Raw genomic sequence first — 22328 nt, forward strand, 5'->3', positions numbered from 1 at the left:
ATAACTCCATTTTTTTTAGAACCATGCGGTTTTATGACTAGCACATTTCTTTATTGACATTTTCAACATTTCCCAAGTTGTTTTAAAGAAAGAATATTTGTACCTATGTAGAAATTACTGAGTTGTTTATTTTATGTGATATTGTTGATATTTAAGAGTTTTATCTGATAGTTTATGTTCATTATCAATTGTAAATTTCTTCTTTTTTTTTATGAATCCTTGTAATTGTAATTCTTGCTAATGTTGAATAAATAAAAAATATAAATGAATATTTAACGTACTAATGGATGTACCAAACTCCAAGATTCATTAGTCATCTCTGAAAATAAAAAATAAATTTTTTTGTTAACGTAGTATTTGATTTTTCTTCTTCAATAATGCTTCTCAAATATTATTATGGTTTTCGAAATATTGAGTAAGATATAAATTTATAAATTCAATTTTTTTCAATGATTTCAAAGGATTTTCTATTGGAAATAATAATTAAAAAATGAAGTTTTATTAGGAAAACATAAAAAAATGAGACATTATACACTGAATTTTTACAAAATAAACATAAGTTCCATATTTGATATATTTGATATTGATATTGAATATACTCAACTCCACTTGATGGACCCAAGTAAACATTATAAAACAGTTTAGGCCTTCAACTTTCTTTCTTCATTATGATCTTCACTAGGAAGAAGTCGTTTTCAATTTTCATCACTTGCTTCAGATAAATGTGTTTGTATTACTCTTTCAACATTTATAAGCATCCATTACAACATCAATAAAAATTAAGAATTAATGATTGAAATAGGACTGAAAAAAAAATCGAATATTTTATTGTATGTACAAACTTATCAGTTTCAACTTTTGAGGTCATTTGGTTCATCAAAAAAATTAAGTATTTCCTGAGTTTTGCAGAATGATTTTCGTTATAGCTTCAAGTAGATATTATGAAGAAAGTTATTCATTTTGATTAACCATATTCTCCTTGAATAATAAATGTAAATAATCTCGAGATATCATTCAAAATGGAGAATATAGACTAAGATGTCAAGAAATATAGGTGTTTATTTTTTTTATTTCATCAATGGCAAGATGTCAGCGATTGAAGGAAATTGTCGTTGCCAGACTGTTAAAATAAACCTTTTATTGATTACAAAACAAATTTTGAGATTGAATCACAAACATTTGATTGTACACTATAAAATTCATTATTAAATGATTATTTCAAATAAATGCCAATGAACAGGAATATAACACATGAAAATTTAATTGAAAACCACCAAAATCAATTCTTATTAGGAATAAAATAAATACCCACAATTAGAATAAGTACATCAGCATCATAGCAAAGAGTTGACAACACAAACTTTAAAAATTCAATATTCATCTCTCATATATGATCTGCTCAGATGTTAGCAAACTTTTTTCACAATCATATTGAAATTATTAAAAAAGTTTGCAGACATCTGAACAGATCATTTGAGCGATAAATATTGATGAGATTTTTTCAGATGAAAATATGCAGTCATTTTGAAAAATATAAGAGAATTCAGACTATGTTCTATTATTTGACGAGATCTTAATTTCATTTTCTCAAAATGCATGTTTTCAATTATTTTGATGATTTCTTTGATTTCGCTTATATTTCATTGATATTACTAGTAGATATTAAGTAATCTTATCCCTGTGAAATTGTATGTGTGAAAAGTATACTACTACCCCCAGGAAGAAACATGAAATGCGAAGCAATTTGAAAATTATTCAATTATTCATCTTAGACACATCTAGACAAAAAAAAGAAGACAGCTCACTAGGCTATCCGAAAGGAAAAAAAATTGGGCGCATGAAAAAATGGACTTAGGTATTGAAATTCTTCAAAGGTCATTTTTCAAAAATTGCAGTGGCTTTTGGACCTCATGTAGACTGATCTGTAAATTTGCAGAAGACTTGAAAACTTTTTGGGAATTCAAAACAATTATCTTGAAGGGTTTTCAAGATCTTTAGTTTAAACCATTATAATCATGAAATTTTTCAAAAAAAAAGTAGCCTACATCAAAAAGTACCACACATAAATGATACAAGTGGGGTATTTTGAAATCAGAATTTCCTAGAGATCATGAGTATGATATTAAAATTTGGCATTGCCATTTGAAAAACCAGGGACGTATGGTGTTTCACAACTTTCAGACCAGCCTGTAGGCTCAAAAATAATTCAAGCTTATGCGCTGACTGATGTTGAATTAGTCAAAATTGGAATCATTCTCCCAGACCAAATTTTACCAGAGTTAGCGACCGATCAAGTACTTATACTATTGACACACCCTGTATATAGTAGTAGTTTAGCAATACATACCCAAATAGTTGTCTATGATATATACAAAGACATTTTTCAGGAATATTTTTATTCAATCTATTCCATTCCAAATGTATCTTATTCCAAATTTCCTCATCAGAAGAATGATCACTATCATATGCTCTTTCAAAATATGATCTTAGTTCACTTTTATATTTATTTTCTACTGTATCAATAAGAGCTTTAGAATTTATAGGTTTAGCAGGATCAAAAATTCTTTGTATGTATGTAAGAATGTCCTTGTTATTCACTTTTTTTCCCACCTTAATAAGCTCCTTCACAAATACATCTCTCCATAGGCCCTGATTTTTGTCTCTTTGTATGCAAGAGCTATATAAGAAAACAAAATAATATCCTAATCTACTTTTCAATTCACCTTCAATAAAATTTACCAGCACTTTTTGGATTACTATTTGTGACATATTATCTGATAATTTTAATTGATATCCACATCCTTTAGAATAACTATTTGTAACTGTAGATATCATTTGACAGACCTCCTTTTTATTGTTCTTTTTTCCTACATTTTCTCCGTCATTGCTTTCAGTTTCAATGATTCTTTTCGATTGTTCGACAATAAAGTTTGTATTGCTTTTTTCAATTGCATTGACTGGTAATATATCTGACCCTATTATTTTATTTTTAGGAACTATTTTAGGTAGTTTATTTTTCTTGATGGTTTCAATATTTTCAAGTACTTCATGACTTTCTGATTTAATTATTTCTTCAGACTGCTCAAGTAAGGAATCAGTTTTTTCATCATTTACCCTTATGACTGTAGGTACTTTTTTAGGAAACCCTTTTTTTCTATTATTTTTACTCACATTTGCTACTTCTACATTGTTTTTGCATTCAATTATTTCGTCAGATTGGTCAACTGAGGAGTTCTCATCGCTTTTTGAATCGAAGTCATTTCGGACTTCATATATACCAACAGATGGAATAGACTCCAAGTCCATATCAACTGAATGTTTCGAAAAAAATGATGTCCATCTCTCTTCTTGTTCCTTTTTGAATTGCAAGGTATTTTTTTGGAATTCAATTATATTATCGTCGTCTCCAGAAAAACTAATAGGATCCATAATTCAAACTAACATGTCAGTACCTATTAATCAATCACAGCTATTTTAGTGCCCTAATCAAAATACAGAAAGTTGATGAAATAAGGATCGCAATTATCGCATCTTTCCACGATAATTGATAATAAAAACATTGTCGTCGAGTCTTCCCGCCTAAAATTTATTTTTAGAAGCACGTGATGTCTGCGCTCTATTCTATGGTTCATCAGTTGATCCCTATTTAAGGGTAGGCTGCGCCCTCTAAAACATCCGTTTCAAGTGTAGGTAACCAGAAGTATTTCGTGAATACTTGTGATATTTATTGAGGAAAAAAATATGATGAAAAATGAAAATAATTTTTTTCTCAGTACTACTGAATATTTTTGATATTTAGAAACAAATCCAAATAATAGGAATTTAATAAAAGGTTGGAAAATAACTTCATATTTAAGCTGAGCACACCTCTGACCTGGTGAATGGATTATAAATAATTAAGAAAATTTTAAAATAATATTTAAGAAGAATGATTATTATGAATTGAAAACAATAATACTTTGCCGAAATACATATTATTCAAATAACCATTGCTTGACTACACACTAGTTTCTTCATATTTTCCATTTATATTGGCTAATGAACTTTAAGACAAAATAATAAAACATTCAGAAAATATCTTCAGAAAAAATGAGGCTGGATATGTTCACAACCGCGCAACATATATCCATTATTTCTTCAATTTTAGGAATATTATTCAAACTTGAATCACAATCGATGGACTTAATCATTCTCCTGACAATGTTGGTCTTCTTCGATGTAGTAAACTGAATGTTTGATTCAAGTGTTAAATGGTCAGATTTTCCAAATGGTGGTAAACAGTTGATATCTGAGATAAGGTCTTCATCATTAACCAATATCAAATCCAACAGAGATTAATTCTGATCGGCTTGGAATCTAGTGGGGCCGGTCACAAGCTGAACAAGACTCGAATCAAGGACTATCTCTGCATAAAAATATGAAGGCGATCAGATAGGCAGGCAGCCGCCAAGAGGCCAATCGATGTTAGGAAGGTTGAAGTCTCCTACAGGAGACTTCATCTAGAGAGAAATAGAATCTGCTTATTACAATAAGCAGATTCTTTTTCTCTCTAGATAGGGAGGCCAAATGGGCAGAAAATATACTGTCAAATTGGCTGGCTCTCGGACGATAAACACAGCCTATAGTTAACTGGAAACAACCAAACATGATATCAACGAAGATGTTATCATTTCCAGAAACATCAACGCGATGGGCAGAGATTGTAGAAAAAAAAGGAAAATATCCCTCAATAAATGCAAACTCGTCGATGTCCTACTGTGGTAGTACTGTCAGCTCTATAAAGCTGGTAATTTGAAATATTAACAACAGAGTCTGCTACAGAGGGTTGGAGCCAGAATTCGGAAATGAAAATGATAAAGGGTTTATAAGACTGCACGAAGACCAAAAATTCAGAAAGTTTTGAGCTTTGAAGGGATTGACCATTGGTGTAAATAAATTTCCACTCATTCACTGTAAGGGCTAGTTTTTTAATGAAGCAACTCAAGTATCGATAGATGGAATGCCTTTTTTATACTTGATAGTTATGTCTCTTTCACTTTTCGCCTCTCTGGTTTTGAGCTCCTTCCGTAGGCACTGCATTTCGGCAAGTTGGATTGGTGTTTTATCATTCGTGACAGTAACACGTTTATAAGTTTCATTGTTCAGTAATTTTTTCTTATTCCCCAGCAAAGACATCACATCCATAGCACTCTGGAGCGTGACTCTTGTCCTCGAATTCGAAATCCTACCCAGACGTTTTGTTCTAATCGTTTGAACAGACACATTTCCCCAATTGAGCGCAAAATATACGATGCCTTCCGATTACCACCCTCCACGGACGAATTTTTCGGAACATTATTTAGGATCAAATTAAACGACGATATGACAGACTGCGGTCCCCCACGAGGAGAAGAGCTTCCCAAAACATTGACTTCCTGCTGGACTTTCTCAATATGTCTGCTAAGACTTGACTGATGATCCTCTTGCGCAGCTATTTTAGCATGGCATTCATCGATCTCATTCCTATGCTCAGACAGAACAGAAGAATGGTTCCCTAGTGTAGTACGGCACTTTGCGAGTTCCTCAACCAACACAGCCTGGTTATCTCTCATGGATTTGACTTCTTCCGCAATTGTCGTTATTTGCTGCATAAGGAACGTAAAATGCTCCATAGTGATCGATTTATCTCCCCGAGACTTGCCACGAAGAGTTCGTTTACGAGAATCACAAGTGGGGCACCGCCATTTAGTGTTAGAATTCCTCATATAATCGACCTCCGTTTCCGATAAATTAACGAATCTTAAATGAAAAAGTTTTCTACATACAGAGCACTGATGCGTCGGACCAGCGCCTTCAGTAATATTAGAACAGACAGGACAAATCTGAGGCATACTGATACTTTCTCAAAGAATCTGAAGAAAATTAAAGGGTTGCAAGGAAAACAAGTAAACCCTTCACTTCCTTGGGCCTGTAAGGAAGACTTACCACAGATGGGAAGGCCACGATAAAGGAGGAAATAGGATCACGGGAAGAAAAATTAAAGGAAATTACGCAAACGCCAGCCACCAATTATACCTGAAAATCAGCAATCCGTCCCACGACTTTGTGTGGACTGAATCCAACAGCTGGAATTCGCAACATACACAATGATGTTTGTAATATTCGGTGGGGAGCCGCGACGCACGTTCAGTCGCAATAGTATGCGCATAAGTATAATTATAGAAAAATGAACAAATATCTTAAAATGAATGGTCATAATAATAATTAATTGTTGAAATTTCGATGACCCCAGAGAATTTTAATGAAGCAGTTAGTGTAGTAAAGCGGATATTTGAAAATTATCGAAATTATGAGAAATTATTATGCAGAGAGAATATACGTTAAATTCAAAAGAGTGATCGCGACTTGTTTAGACTGATCTTATCTTAGCATAAGGATGTTTTATTTTCCAATCAATGCTTTTCTTAGTAACCGTCTCACGGCGTTGGTGAAATCGATATATTTTTTACGGATAAGAAAAATAATAATAATCTTGACTTATCTGAGTTCGATACATGCGAAAAAACCGTCAGGGTCTTTCTCAGATGACGCAGCAAAAAGGTCTTAGGCGGAGTTGAAGTATGTTTCTTGCTGAGATCGACAGAAAAATTTAGTTTGAAGTAGAGGTAAGGACTCTTATTGAAAAAAGATGAAAAATGTTCTAACCAATGATCTAATTGACATGGTATCATGAGGAGTAGTTAGAGCGGTCTTAGAGAAGTATGATGTTAGGATTTTTTGTGGAGGTCAAAAGAGTTAGTCAGTATCGCTTAGGGTCTCTTATTGAGAAAGGTTGAGAATTAGAACGTCGGTCGCGAAACCGGTCTTAGATTAAAACAATTTCTTTTGAAGATCTGAGTAATTTTTTTAAAGGTTGAATCAAAAATAAAGGAAATTTAGTAGATGATAGAGAGCTGATGGAATTTTAAGTTTTTTTGGAAGAAGGAATTGTTTTAACTCTAAGAACGGTTGAATTAGGTCAGAAATAGTAAAATAGGAATTTTCTGGGATAAAGTGTAGAATTTGTTTTTGGAATAAATTAGGTTAGATCGGAGTTCGCGGATCGGGAGTGAAGTGTTCTATAAGGAATTACACGTTTCGAGTGAACAGTTTGAAAAAATTAGAACTAGGTTTAGGCAGGGCCTAAAATACTCACCTAGCATCGTGGGATAAGGGCAAGTTTTTGGCTATTTACTTTTTTAGTTTATTTGTTGATGTTTGAATGTTTTTTTTTTTTGATGAAAATAAGTTTATATGAGTAGTCCTGATTCTCCCAAATTCAAAGTTGATATATTGTTTCGTTTGTTTGAATAACAGATTATTTGAGACATTTTTTGTTTTATAAAATTTTGGCCGTTGAGTCAACATTTCAAGGGATATTGTAACTTTGGTTATTTTTATTTTTCTTTATTATATTTAATTTAAAATTTAAATCGATTTTCATTGACCCAATAAACTAATCCAGTCCCTAGAGAAGAAAATTCAACTAATAAGACCTGTCCATTGAAGCGACAGGCCGGACTTACGTATAAGATCTTTGTGAATTCACATAATTATTAATTCTCCGAGACCTCTGAAAACCGCTCTTCCAGGGGTTAAAAGAACATCTCAACCGGAGATAAGTGAACGATTGGTCAACATTCGCTGACCAACCCGTTCATGACAGTTAGTAGAATCTATCAATCAGATCTTACTATTCATAACTCACAAACAATTTGATCACTATCATTATCACAACTATTAGAAAACACAGTCTGCCACAGAGTATTCGAAATATACGTGTTTCCTGTTCGTGTTCACTGAGATAATGTAATAAATCCATTTTTTTTAGAACCATGCGGTTTTATGACTAGCACATTTCTTTATTGACATTTTCAACATTTCCCAAGTTGTTTTAAAGAAAGAATATTTGTACCTATGTAGAAATTACTGAGTTGTTTATTTTATGTGATATTGTTGATATTTAAGAGTTTTATCTGATAGTTTATGTTCATTATCAATTGTAAATTTCTTCTTTTTTTTTATGAATCCTTGTAATTGTAATTCTTGCTAATGTTGAATAAATAAAAAATATAAATGAATATTTAACGTACTAATGGATGTACCAAACTCCAAGATTCATTAGTCATCTCTGAAAATAAAAAATAAATTTTTTTGTTAACGTAGTGTTTGATTTTTCTTCTTCAATAATGCTTCTCAAATATTATTATGGTTTTCGAAATATTGAGTAAGATATAAATTTATAAATTCAATTTTTTTCAATGATTTCAAAGGATTTTCTATTGGAAATAATAATTAAAAAATGAAGTTTTATTAGGAAAACATAAAAAAATGAGACATTATACACTGAATTTTTACAAAATAAACATAAGTTCCATATTTGATATATTTGATATTGATATTGAATATACTCAACTCCACTTGATGGACCCAAGTAAACATTATAAAACAGTTTAGGCCTTCAACTGTCTTTCTTCATTATATGATCTTCACTAGGAAGAAGTTGTTTTCAATTTTCATCACTTGCTTCAGATAAATGTGTTTGTATTACTCTTTCAACATTTATAAGCATCCATTACAACATCAATAAAAATTAAGAATTAATGATTGAAATAGGACTGAAAAAAAAATCGAATATTTTATTGTATGTACAAACTTATCAGTTTCAACTTTTGAGGTCATTTGGTTCATCAAAAAAATTAAGTATTTCCTGAGTTTTGCAGAATGATTTTCGTTATAGCTTCAAGTAGATATTATGAAGAAAGTTATTCATTTTGATTAACCATATTCTCCTTGAATAATAAATGTAAATAATCTCGAGATATCATTCAAAATGGAGAATATAGACTAAGATGTCAAGAAATATAGGTGTTTATTTTTTTTATTTCATCAATGGCAAGATGTCAGCGATTGAAGGAAATTGTCGTTGCCAGACTGTTAAAATAAACCTTTTATTGATTAAAAAACAAATTTTGAGATTGAATCACAAACATTTGATTGTACACTATAAAATTCATTATTAAATGATTATTTCAAATAAATGCCTATGAACATGAATTTAACACATGAAAATTTAATTGAAAACCACCAAAATCAATTCTTATTAGGAATAAAATAAATACCCACAATTAGAATAAGTACATCAGCATCATAGCAAAGAGTTGACAACACAATCTTTAAAAATTCAATATTCATCTCTCATATATGATCTGCTCAGATGTTAGCAAACTTTTTTCACAATCATATTGAAATTATTAAAAAAGTTTGCAGACATCTGAACAGATCATTTGAGCGATAAATATTGATGAGATTTTTTCAGATGAAAATATGCAGTCATTTTGAAAAACATAAGAGAATTCAGACTATGTTCTATTATTTGACGAGATCTTAATTTCATTTTCTCAAAATGCATGTTTTCAATTATTTTGATGATTTCTTTGATTTCGCTTATATTTCATTGATATTACTAGTAGATATTAAGTAATCTAATAGTCAAGTCAATTTACATATGCACACGTATATTTCACTGCTCTGATATAATTTCATCGCACAGTTGAGGTGTTGTGATTTAAAATCTAGAAAAGTAGATACCTGTTGTAAGTACACTTCTTATAACATTTTTGTGGTTGCAGATTGTTCCTTGAAGGATTCTGTCCGCTCTTCTTTGGGCGTGATTTCATTGTTTGTTTACCTCAGGATTCCTTATCATTAAGTCGAACATCTGACTGATGTTGGGAGTTCCCTCGATAAGGGAAACCACACACTCTCCTTCAAATATCCCCTGATTGTCTCAGCTGTGTTTTTTCACCTATTCCATCCGTGGCCTTTTTCTGTCTGTCATATTTGAGTCTCCCTGACGGGCCACAGAGGAGTGAAGCGTGTGTCCTTGTTTTTTTTTTGTCCTTTTTTCCCTTTCTTTTTGATTTTCGCCTGATTAGCAGTTTTTTGCGGTGGCTGGTGGAGTGTGTTTCTGCTGCAAGCAATCTTTCGCGGAAAATTGAATTCATTGAAGGTACCTGTGGTGGAAAATTTTGGACCATTTCGTCAGGTTAAAAATTAATTATTTCAATGGCAGATGATTGGAACAAAGCTGTAAGAATACTGAAAGAAGAAATTATCCAAAACAGAAAAGAGATCAAATCCGCTATTGAGGCGTCGGAAAGTAAATTACTGTTGAAGATAGAGGAACTTAACCACCGAGTGAACAATTTGGAAGCTGAAAATGCAGTCCTCAACGATAAAATAGAAGCCTTAGAGATAACCACAAGAAAAAATAACATCATTATATTTGGGTTAGAAGACTCTGAAGAGGTGTCCCCTTCCGGTATCTGTAAATATCTCAAGAAACTTTTGAATGTTGATGTCCATACATCGGACTTAAATAATCTCTACAAATTGAGAACGCAAGGAAGAAACCCACTGAAGGTCGAATTCGTTTCGTACTTGAAGAAACTCGAGGTCATAAAGCAGTGCAGAAAGTTAAGGGGAACTGGCATTGGAATTTCTAACGATCTTACCTATAAACAGAGGTGCGAAAATAAAATCCTGAGAAATTACCTTAATAAAGCAAGACAAAACCCGGATGACAACTCATACATAAAAGGCAGCAGATTGTATATCAATAATGTAGCGTATACTGTTGGGGAACTAGAGAAAAACGAAAAAAGCTGCCTAGAAGAACGAAAAGCAAGCAGTGCTCCACCAACGCCAAGGACACGTAACTTTGACGAAGTGTTACTGCAGGGTGCTCAGCCCGAAAGGGAAAATATACCAGAGGAAACAAAAAGAGATAAAAAGACACCTATCAATACTAACAGAAACAGCAATCCAAAGGCAACTGCCGCCCCAGCAGAAAAAGATAGGCTCAAAAGTTTAAGATCTGGTTCTTCATCAAGTACTCGCTCCTGAGATGGTGAATTTAAAAACCAGGACGACTGATTAGACTGTCCTGCACAAACTAGCGTACAAGTAGCTTAAATAAAAATGAATGAGTATATTAGAGACTATAAAGTGGATCCTATAAGCACACTAGTGAGGGAAAGTCATGAGGGACCAAAGGTAATCCTTGAAAACAAGAGCGAGTTGACAATTTTCCATACAAACATCCGCAGTATGGGCAAAAACTTCGACGAGTTTCAGGCATACATGTCTCAATTCGAAAATCAATACCCCATATCTTGCATTATTTTATCTGAAACTTGGAAAGTGCATGATATTAGTTTGTTTAATATGCACGGTTACAACAGTGTATACAATGGCAGTCCCCTGAATAAAAGTGACGGTATTATGGTATATATTAGGGATACTATTCGTTCCACTTCGAAACGGATTAACTTAGGTGAAACACAGGCAGTCTTTACTGAATTTAACATTAGTAAGAAAAAAATCTCGATAATATCGATCTATCGATCACCATCGACCTCAATTCAGATGTTCAATGATAGGCTCGAACATTTTTTGAGTAATGTAAATGTGGAAATATATGACCAATTTTATATCATAGGTGATATCAATATAGACCTTATGGATGATAGCGATGAATTAACTCAAGAATATATAAATTTGTTATCTGAAAAGGGATTCGTATCGCTCATTAATGCCTCTACTAGAGTAACTCATACTACCGCTACCTGCTTAGATCATGCTTTTGTGAAGATGAAAAATGAGCGGTATTCTACAGATATAACTCCAGCTATCATCAGAACCAACATCACCGACCATTACTCATTAATCTTAGGCACAAATATCACTAATACGATAAATAAAACCCGAAAAAATTACTTCACCTATGAAATATTAAATAAAGATAAACTTCAGCAATTAATACGGAGAGAACGGTGGCAAAATGTTTACACCTCAGAAAATGCCGAAACCGCGACTGATGCATTTATCAAGAAGCTCCAAGACTGTATCAGGGCCGCAACAGCAACCATTGAGAAAACAATGAAACCAAGAAAGAGAGAATGGATAACAAATGGACTCATAACTTCGATAAAACAAAGAGACCAATTGCGTCAAAAGTCTCTCAAATTTCCCGAAAACCAGACCCTAAAAACTGAATATAAAAACTACCGTAACAAACTGAATTCCCTTATTAGAAAAACTAAATTCAACTTTTATAAGAACAAAATAATCAAAAACTCCCAAAATTCCAAAGAAATGTGGAAAACAATAAAAGAGTACGCAGGAAACGATCCCAAAAGGCAGAATATTGACAGCGTTGAACAGGAGAACGGCGGCATTGTCTATGATGGGAAGGATATTGCTGAGTGTTTCAATATTTATTTTACGAATGTAGGCAAGGACTTAGCAACAAAACTAAAAAATCATGGAATAAATGAACCCGCTACCAGAAGACGATGTGAGCAGTGAAATGGATATAACTTATGGCGTTCCTCAAGGGACCGTGCTAGGCCCAGTCCTATTCATAATTTATATAAACGAAATACTCACTAGAAAAAATTCTGGGACTATAATTTCATTCGCTGACGATACGGCGATTATATATACTGGAGAATCATGGCGACAGGTGCGAGAAACAGCTGAAAACGATCTAGAGAATGTTTTCGAATGGTTCAGGTGTAGTGTCCTCACAGTAAACGTAGAGAAAACTAAGGTTGTACCATTTACGTCATACGAGAGTAATTTACCTAATTACGATACCCTGTTAGAAGAAGAGACAATTCAGTGATATATATTTTTCTATGGTTGACACTGTTGACAATTGACATAACAACAAGATGGAGGTTCAGTAATGTAATGACGTAGCGTTGTAATAAGTCTTCAGTTTGTTAATAATAAATATCTTAAAATATTACTTTGCTTCCACAAAACATAAACCCTAACAGGTTATGGTGCCCAGACATACACGGCAAGTAAAAGTAATTAAGGAAGTTGTTCTTGTTCAAAAATAAAAATGGCTGGTTCTCAATACATGTCTGTTGAGAAACTAATAGGAAGGGACAACTACAGTGAGTGGAAATTTGCTATGAAAGCTCTTCTAGAATTAGATGATCTGTGGGATGTAGTCAGTGGTACAGAAACTGACGAAAAGAAGGACAAAAAGGCTCTGTCCAAAATAATACTTTCTGTCGACAAAATAAATTATTCCCACATCAAATCTGCCACAAAATCGAAGGAAGCTTGGACCAACCTCGAAAAAGCTTTCGAGGACTCGGGACTGACAAGAAGAGTAGGACTCCTGAGATCACTCATCAACACAAAATTGGAAGACTGCAAATCAACAGAAGAATATTGTGATAGAATAATATCATCTGCTCACAAACTGAATGAGATGAATTTCAAAGTGGAAAATGAATGGGTTGGAACTTTACTTTTGGCAGGTCTACCCGAAGAATATCGTCCGATGATAATGGGACTAGAAAGCAGTGGTACACAAATAAGTGGAGATTCCATCAAGGTAAAGCTATTGCAAGATGTAAAAACTCAACAAGATCCAAAGTCAGTGGATAGTAATCTGGCAATGTTCACTAAAGGTAATATAACTAAAAGTAATCCAAAGAAAACGTTAAATGTTACAATTGTGGAAAGATGGGTCATTTTAAGACAGAGTGCCATACATAAAATTGTGGAAAAGGGACACAGAGTAGTATTCGATAGGAATGGTGCGAAAATCTTCAATCGCAATAACTATCTAAGAGGTTTTGAGACAAATGGAATTTATCAATTGAACACAGTTCAATCAAACAGAGCATACTTCTGTACACAACCAGAGGAAAATTTGTGGCATCGCAGGTTAGGACATCTCAACCTAAGATCTATGAATTTGCTAACCAAAATGTCAGTTGGAATGGATAAGGACTTCAAGGTGTCAACAACATCATGTTTGTCATGCATTGAAGGAAAACAAAGAAAACAGCCTTTCCAAACAAGTCAAACACAATCTACAAGGCCACTGGAATTAATACACAGTGATTTATGTGGACCCATGGAGACAATATCCATAGGTGGTAGCAGGTACTTTCTGACTTTCATTGACGATTATACGAGGTATGTACACATCTATTTCTTAGCAGAAAAGAGTCAAGTGATAGAAGCTTTCAAAGAATTCAAAAATTTAGTAGAGAACAAGACTGATAGAAAGATCAAAATTTTAAGAACAGATAATGGTACTGAATATGTCAATAAACAGATGAAACTAATTTTAACATCTTCAGGTATAGTTCACCAAACCACAGTGAGGTACAATCCTCAACAGAATGGGGTCAGTGAAAGGGCCAACAGAACTATTGTAGACAAGGCAAGAACCATGTTATCAGAAGCAAACTCAAATAAGAAGTATTGGGCTGAGGCAGTCAACATTTCAGTTTATTTGATGAATCGTTCCCCAACAAAGGCTATTTCAGGGAAAACACCTTATGAAGCCTGGTATAACAGGAGGCCAAACCTGGCACACCTTAGAATCTTTGGTTGTCAAGCAATGGCACATGTCCCGGATGAACTACGACAAAAATGGGATGCTAAATCAGAAAGACTCATATTTGTTGGTTATGGTGAAAACAAAAAGGGTTATAGGTTGCTCAACCCAAATACAAATAAGGTAATATACAGTAGAGATGTTGTATTTTTCGAGGATAAAATGGAACAATTAAAATCAGATGAAATAAAGGATGAATCCAACACATTTTTGTGGAAAATAAATCAAGATACAGCAACAATTGAAGAAAATTCAGTCCACGAAGAATCTGAGCAAGATGAACTAGAAACGACAGATGAACAAGGGGGTGGCTCATCAACAGGTGAAGAAGAAATTGTATCAAGTAGAGGGAGAAGAGTAAATAAACCCAAATATTTACAAGATTTTGAAATTTATGCTACTTATGATCACCTTATACTTTCAGATGATCCCCAGACATATGAAAAAGCAATTGTTGATGGAGAGTGGAGAAAATCAATTGAAAAAGAATTGAAATCTCTAGAGAAGTTGCAAACATGGTCAACATGCGAATTGCCGGATGGTAAAGTAGCCATTGATACAAAATGGGTATTCAAAACCAAAGAAGATGGAACAAAGAAGGCTCGACTAGTTGCGAAGGGTTTCCAAATTCAAGAAGAGAATCCACATAACATATATGCACCTGTTACGAGGATGTCTACCGTAAGAATGTTATTAGCAAAGTCTTTACAAGAAAATTGGAATTTACGACAACTCGATATTCCAACAGCTTTTTTAAATGGTATGCTCACATCCGAAGTATACATTAAGACACCTAAAGGATTAGACATAGGGAAATCCAAAGTACTCAAACTAAACAGAGCTCTATATGGATTGAGGGAGAGTCCAAGATGTTGGAATAATCAATTCGACAAAATTATGAAGGACTTGGACTTTCAAAGATCAAATTTCGATTTTTGCATGTACTGCAAGAAGGATTGCTGGTTAATTGTATTCGTTGATGACCTAATTATAACCGGAAAAGATGTAGAAATTGGGAAGACAGTAAAATCTTTGAAGAGTTTATTGAATGCTAAGGATATGGGACAAGTTAAAAGATTTCTTGGAATGGAAATAACTAAAACAGCTGAAGAACTCAAGATAATACAAAGAAATTACATTGAAAAACTTCTAAGCCATTTTAATATGATGGAATGCAAAGGTGTATCCACACCAATGGTTACAGGATTCAATATAGATCCTTCAAGTGCTCCTGATACAGAATCGACAAATTTTCCCTACAGAAAGTTAGTCGGATCTTTGATGTATTTAGCCTGTACATCAAGACCTGACATTATGTACTCAGTATCATATCTTAGTAGATATTTGGATAAGCCCAACAAAGAGTTGGTTACGGCTGGGAAAAGAATATTGAGATATTTGAAATCTACAGCAGACAAAGGACTTGTATACAAAAAGGGACCAGAAAAACTGGAAGCCTATTCGGATGCAGATTGGGCAGGTGATCGAAGTGATAGAAAGAGCACTAGTGGATCACTAATACTGTATGGGGGAAATCCAATCAGCTGGTTCTCCAAGAAGCAGACTTGCGTTGCACTTTCAACAGCAGAAGCTGAATACGTTGCAGCCGCAGCCAGTGCTCAAGAATTGGTCAACCTGAAGGGTGTTCTCTCCGAGTTCAGTGAAGTGAAGTGTGCGACATTGAAAATGGACAATCTGAGTGCGGTTTCAATGGCGCAAACTTACGAAAATTCAAAACGGGCTAAACACATAGACATTAAAGAACATTTCATTAAGGACTTGACTAATAAAGGGATAATCAAAATAGAATATGTGAACACAAATGATAACTTTGCAGATATTCTGACAAAACCCCTATGTAAAGAAAAATTTGTAAACAGATGCAAATTGTTAAATATCATAGAATACTAGGTACGATTGTAAAACTTTTGTTGAGAAAAGTGTTTAAATCGAGGGGGAGTGTTAGAAGAAGAGACAATTCAGTGATATATATTTTTCTATGGTTGACACTGTTGACAATTGACAACAACAACAAGATGGAGGTTCAGTAATGTAATGACGTAGCGTTGTAATAAGTCTTCAGTTTGTTAATAATAAATATCTTAAAATATTACTTTGCTTCCACAAAACATAAACCCTAACATACCCTCACGTTGAACGGTGTGGGTGTCCCGTTGGAGAGATCGGTGAGATATCTGGGGATCTGTGTTGATTCGTTTCTTAGATGGGACGTACACACGGCCAATGTAGTGAAGAAAATCCGAGGACTGATATACAGATTCTGGCAGTTCAAGAGATTTTTGGGGTTCACTCATCTCAAGATCTTGTACCATGCTCTGGTGGAGTCCATCATTCAATACGGTATTGTTGGCTGGGGGGGTATTTTAAGTTGTCATCTGAAACCATTAGAGGTACTCCAGAAATGGTTCATCAAAATAATCCTGGGAAAACCGAGAACTTATCCAACCGACCAACTGTTTTCTGAATCCCAACTACTCGATTTCAGACAATTGTTCTGTAAGAATATTCTTCAGTTCATTTCTGAAAAAAAAACATATATCCATTCAGCGAACCATAAATATCCCACCAGAAACAACAAAGGAACCAATATGTTCATGCCCAAAGCAAATAAGTCAGTTGGCCAGAGATGTTTCTCCTACCTTGCTCCTCTTTTACTCCGCTTGTTGCCTGATGAACTTCAAGGAATCAATTCAAAATCATTATTTAAGAAAAGACTGAAACGTTGGCTTCTGAATACCGATAAAGCAAGAATTCATAGCATTATCAACTGCTGATTCTATATATTTGCTATCTCCCTTGTATCCACTTCATGGAAACCCTTCCGAATGTGTCTACATAAAGAGGAAAAAATTGTTATCATGTTTTCTTGTTGAGGACTGTAAAACTGGCCGATATCCTGTAATTTCGTTTGTGACGTTACTTATGGTCATATATATGTATATACATATTTTTTTTTATTTGTTCTTTTTTAAACAGAACTGTTTCCGTTGAAAAATTTTGAACAAAGCCTTAATGGCATACTGTATCCCCTGAGAAATCTTGAAACCATGGGAAGAGATGGAGGATGGAGGTGTGCTCACGGACAAGTTCTTCAATGAACTTAAGTGAGTTCATGTTTCCATTTTTCATCTTCTGTGATTCTGTATATCTGTGAATCCCAACCATTTATATGTGATACTGCAGTCTCGAGATCATAGATTGTTTTTTATTGGTTTTATTCTATTTATTTTGTTTGCTTGTAGTGCTTGAAATTAGAACCTAGAATTGTATGTAACAAAATGCTGGATAAATATTGTTATTGTTTTTATTATTGTTTATACGCTGTTTTACATGTATTTTGTGAGATAAGTATGAATAAATTATTATTATTATTATTAATCTTATCCCTGTGAAATTGTATGTGTGAAAAGTATACTACTACCCCCAGGAAGAAACATGAAATGCTAAGCAATTTGAAAATTATTCAATTATTCATCTTAGACACAACTAGACAAAAAAAAGAAGACAGCTCACTAGGCTATCCGAAAGGAAAAAAAATTGGGCGCATGAAAAAATGGACTTAGGTATTGAAATTCTTCAAAGGTCATTTTTCAAAAATTGCAGTGGCTTTTGGACCTCATGTAGACTGATCTGTAAATTTGCAGAAGACTTGAAAACTTTTTGGGAATTCAAAACAATTATCTTGAAGGGTTTTCAAGATCTTTAGTTTAAACCATTATAATCATGAAATTTTTCAAAAAAAAAGTAGCCTACATCAAAAAGTACCACACATAAATGATACAAGTGGGGTATTTTGAAATCAGAATTTCCTAGAGATCATGAGTATGATATTAAAATTTGGCATTGCCATTTGAAAAACCAGGGACGTATGGTGTTTCACAACTTTCAGACCAGCCTGTAGGCTCAAAAATAATTCAAGCTTATGCGCTGACTGATGTTGAATTAGTCAAAATTGGAATCATTCTCCCAGACCAAATTTTACCGGAGTTAGCGACCGATCAAGTACTTATACTATTGACACACCCTGTATATAGTAGTAGTTTAGCAATACATACCCAAATAGTTGTCTATGATATATACAAAGACATTTTTCAGGAATATTTTTATTCAATCTATTCCATTCCAAATGTATCTTATTCCAAATTTCCTCATCAGAAGAATGATCACTATCATATGCTCTTTCAAAATATGATCTTAGTTCACTTTTATATTTATTTTCTACTGTATCAATAAGAGCTTTAGAATTTATAGGTTTAGCAGGATCAAAAATTCTTTGTATGTATGTAAGAATGTCCTTGTTATTCACTTTTTTTCCCACCTTAATAAGCTCCTTCACAAATACATCTCTCCATAGGCCCTGATTTTTGTCTCTTTGTATGCAAGAGCTATATAAGAAAACAAAATAATATCCTAATCTACTTTTCAATTCACCTTCAATAAAATTTACCAGCACTTTTTGGATTACTATTTGTGACAAGATCAAAAGTTTTGGCAATGAAGGACAGAATATTACGTTTAGTACATGGAGAATTGAAAGGTTGGGTATGAAAAGTTAATGCATATATGGAAGGTTCCCAAGAGAACCCTAATATCTTTAGGGATTCGCAGCCATCTGGTAATCGTATAGGACTTTCTCTGTGATCCATTGGGAGACTCGAAAGTAATTCGGCATGGTTCGTTGACCATTTCTTCAGTTCGTAACCTGCTCTACTCAGCAATTCACGCAATTCAGTTTTCAACAATTCGGCAGTCTCGACATCTTTTGCGCCGCTTATTAAGTCGTCAATGTATATCTGGTTTGTAATAGCATACGAGGCCAGGGGGAAGCAAGCACCTTCAACTTTCACCAATTGTTTTAGCACTCGTTGTGCTAAATAAGCAGAAGGAGTCAATCCATGTATGTCCATCAAAATAAAAACACCCTTTTGAAGCACTCCGCTGTACATGACCACCAAACAAGAACCAGAGACAAAATTGTTATCCCCATGCATCGACTGAAGAGGACGCAGAATAACTACATTTTCCACGGAGTGAAAATGTATAATAAACTTCCAGAAGGGGCCACCTCACCTCGAGATGAAGCTTTCAAGAGGATGGTCAAGTCGCTGCTTGCCAGGAATGTCTTTTATTCGATAGATGAGTTTATGTCTCATCGGTTCTAGTCGGTCAGACTGTATGTCTCTATATGTTATATGTCGAATTGTTTTATACATGTACAGGGTGGCCACTTTTTCAATGGGATTGTATTGGTAACTTTTAAACCATAAGAGTTAGAAGGTCGGTCAAATGGAGAAAAAGTTGCATGCATAGAAGAATTATCAAGCAGTTCAAACAAATCGAGATTATCAGGGCCGGTTATTGAGATATCATAAGAAAAGTAAATTATGTCATTTTGATTTTTCTTTTTTTCTCACTTTATTTCAAATATTATGAAAAAATGTTACAGGAATTTTTTATTCGACAGTAAATTGTTCTCAATTTGACGTAATCAGATTTCGTATCCAACGTTTCGTGCTCTCTGGGCCACCCTCAACCTCATATTTTTCAATACGGACCTGTATATTTTATGACACTTTTCGAAATAAATTTTAACGCTGAATTCAACGATATACCATACAATGTCATTCAAAGTTGATTTTCAGGTGATTTTGACCCTTATCCAAATTTCTTTGGGTCGGATCTGTATTACATTTCGGTACCTTTAGTTTAATTAACAACAAGCAATACCTTTCGATGAGAAAATCAACTTACTCATCTTGAACTAAATGGAACATATCAGAATCAAATCAAGAAACAAGTAATAATTATTTACATATTTCAATTCATAATAATTGAACGAATTATCATTTAATGAAAGAAAAATCGAATGATTATTTGAAAGTAAATGAAAATGAATGAAGTAAGTGTTCGAAAACCATTTTGTAAAATGCACTTAACGGTTCTGGAACCCATACTTCTTATACATCTGCTTATTTCGTTTTCTGGTTTTCTTGAATACCTTCCAATACATTCTCAATCTTCTCGCGAGAAATCACTATTGTTGGATTTGTCATTTGTTCCAGAATCGAACTTTATTTTGATATCATTACGATATAAGTTTTGCAAGGCTTGGAATTCAAATTTGAAATCATTGTATTCGCGTCTCTTGACTATTTTATTTACAGCAGTTTTTGATAAATTGCATTCACTACAGATCCGACCCAAAGAAAATTGGATAAGGGTCAAAATCACCTGAAAATCAACTTTGAATGACATTGTATGATATATCGTTGAATTCAGCGTTAAAAGTTATTTCGAAAAGTGTCATAAAATATACAGGTCCGTATTGAAAAAAATGAGAAAATTGGATAAGGGTTAAAATCACCTGAAAATCAACTTTGAATGACATTGTATGATATATCGTTGAATTCAGCGTTAAAGTTATTTCGAAAAGTGTCATAAAATATACAGGTCCGTATTGAAAAAAATGAGGTTGAGGGTGGCCCAGAGAGCACGAAACGTTGGATACGAAATCTGATTACGTCAAATTGAGAACAATTTATTGTCGAATAAAAAATTCCTGTAACATTTTTTCATAATATTTGAAATAAAGTGAGAAAAAAAGAAAAATCAAAATGACAGAATTTACTTTTCTTATGATATCTCAATAACCGGCCCTGATAATCTCGATTTGTTTGAACTGCTTGATAATGCTTCTATGCATGCAACTTTTTCTCCATTTGACCGACCTTCTAACTCTTATGGTTCAAAAGTTACCAATACAATCCCATTGAAAAAGTGGCCACCCTGTATATGTATGTGTATATTTTGTAAGTGATTTTTACTCTTGTATGCTATACAATTATTTTGACATGCCCTGTAAGGTTTTTTTGAGGGAAATAAATAAACTAAACTAAACATGAGTAATGGTACTCAGTTCGAACTCTGCAATGGTATCCGAACCCGGGGGGCACCAATAAATATGCTGGAAAATTCTATGATCCTGAACAAGTAGGGTCTGACGATACATCTTTTGTATGTCGGCACATAAAGCAATTGCTTGTAAACGAAATTCTGTAATGATGTCTTGAATGTCAGATTGCAATTTTGGACCTTTTAGGAGACGATCATTCAAATAAGTGCCTGTCGAGTCTTGATCGGAAGCATTGAACACCACTCTCAATTTTGTAGTGGAACTACTAGTCTGGATCGGAAGCATTGAACACCACTCTCAATTTTGTAGTGGAACTTGTCTCTTTCATTACAGCGTGATGTGGGATTACATACGAAGAAGTGGAGGTAGCGATGGACATGTGACCGAGATTCAGGTACTCTGTCATGAAGTTCTGATAAGAATTGAATTTTTCTGGTTGCTTCGAGAGTCTTTTTTCAAGACGTTCGAACGAAGAGTGTGAACTTGAACGATTTGATCCGAGGGGAGTTGCGTTTGGTTTGAAAGGAAGCGCTACTATATAACGCCCATCTTTATCTCGAGAATGGGTCCGAAGGAAGTGCTCCTCCACCAACATATTCTGCGGATCGAGATGGACAGTAGATGAAACTTCTTCTATTTCCCAGAACTTTTGGAGTGTTGAACTGATGTTGCAATGTACATGGAGGGAGGTAGCGAAAGACTCTGAAGGTTGAGAAGACGTGGGACCATACAGTACCCAACCAGCGGTTGGATTACCAGGAATGGATTGAATGCCATCAATCATAAGTTGTGGAAGCAAATCGGCACCTATTAAAACACGGCGGTTGGATTACCAGGAATAGATTGAATGCCATCAATCATAAGTTGTGGAAGCAAATCGGCACCTATTAAAAAATCTATTGGAGACGGTATATCAAAATCATCATCAGCTAGCTGTAA

General features: G+C 34.0%; 2 protein-coding genes across 2 annotated transcripts; both read right to left on the minus strand.

Annotated features, from left to right (window-relative positions):
* Positions 1-483: 483 nt before the first annotated feature.
* LOC123682500 lies at positions 484-3864 on the minus strand. The gene is made up of 2 exons (XM_045621145.1): positions 2348-3864; positions 484-804 (listed from the first exon to the last, which is right to left on the minus strand). Exons 1-2 carry the CDS (start codon positions 3427-3429, stop codon positions 780-782), a joined length of 1107 nt encoding a protein of 368 aa, XP_045477101.1. The 5' UTR covers positions 3430-3864; the 3' UTR covers positions 484-779.
* Positions 3865-21654: 17790 nt separating this feature from the next.
* LOC123683092 lies at positions 21655-22173 on the minus strand. The gene has a single exon (XM_045621994.1). The coding sequence runs from the start codon at positions 22171-22173 to the stop codon at positions 21655-21657; it is 519 nt and encodes a 172-aa protein (XP_045477950.1).
* Between the last annotated feature and the right edge of the window lie 155 nt (positions 22174-22328).

Source organism: Harmonia axyridis, chromosome 6 (assembly GCF_914767665.1).
Source record: "Harmonia axyridis chromosome 6, icHarAxyr1.1, whole genome shotgun sequence".
In the NCBI taxonomy this organism is placed as follows: domain Eukaryota; kingdom Metazoa; phylum Arthropoda; class Insecta; order Coleoptera; family Coccinellidae; genus Harmonia; species Harmonia axyridis.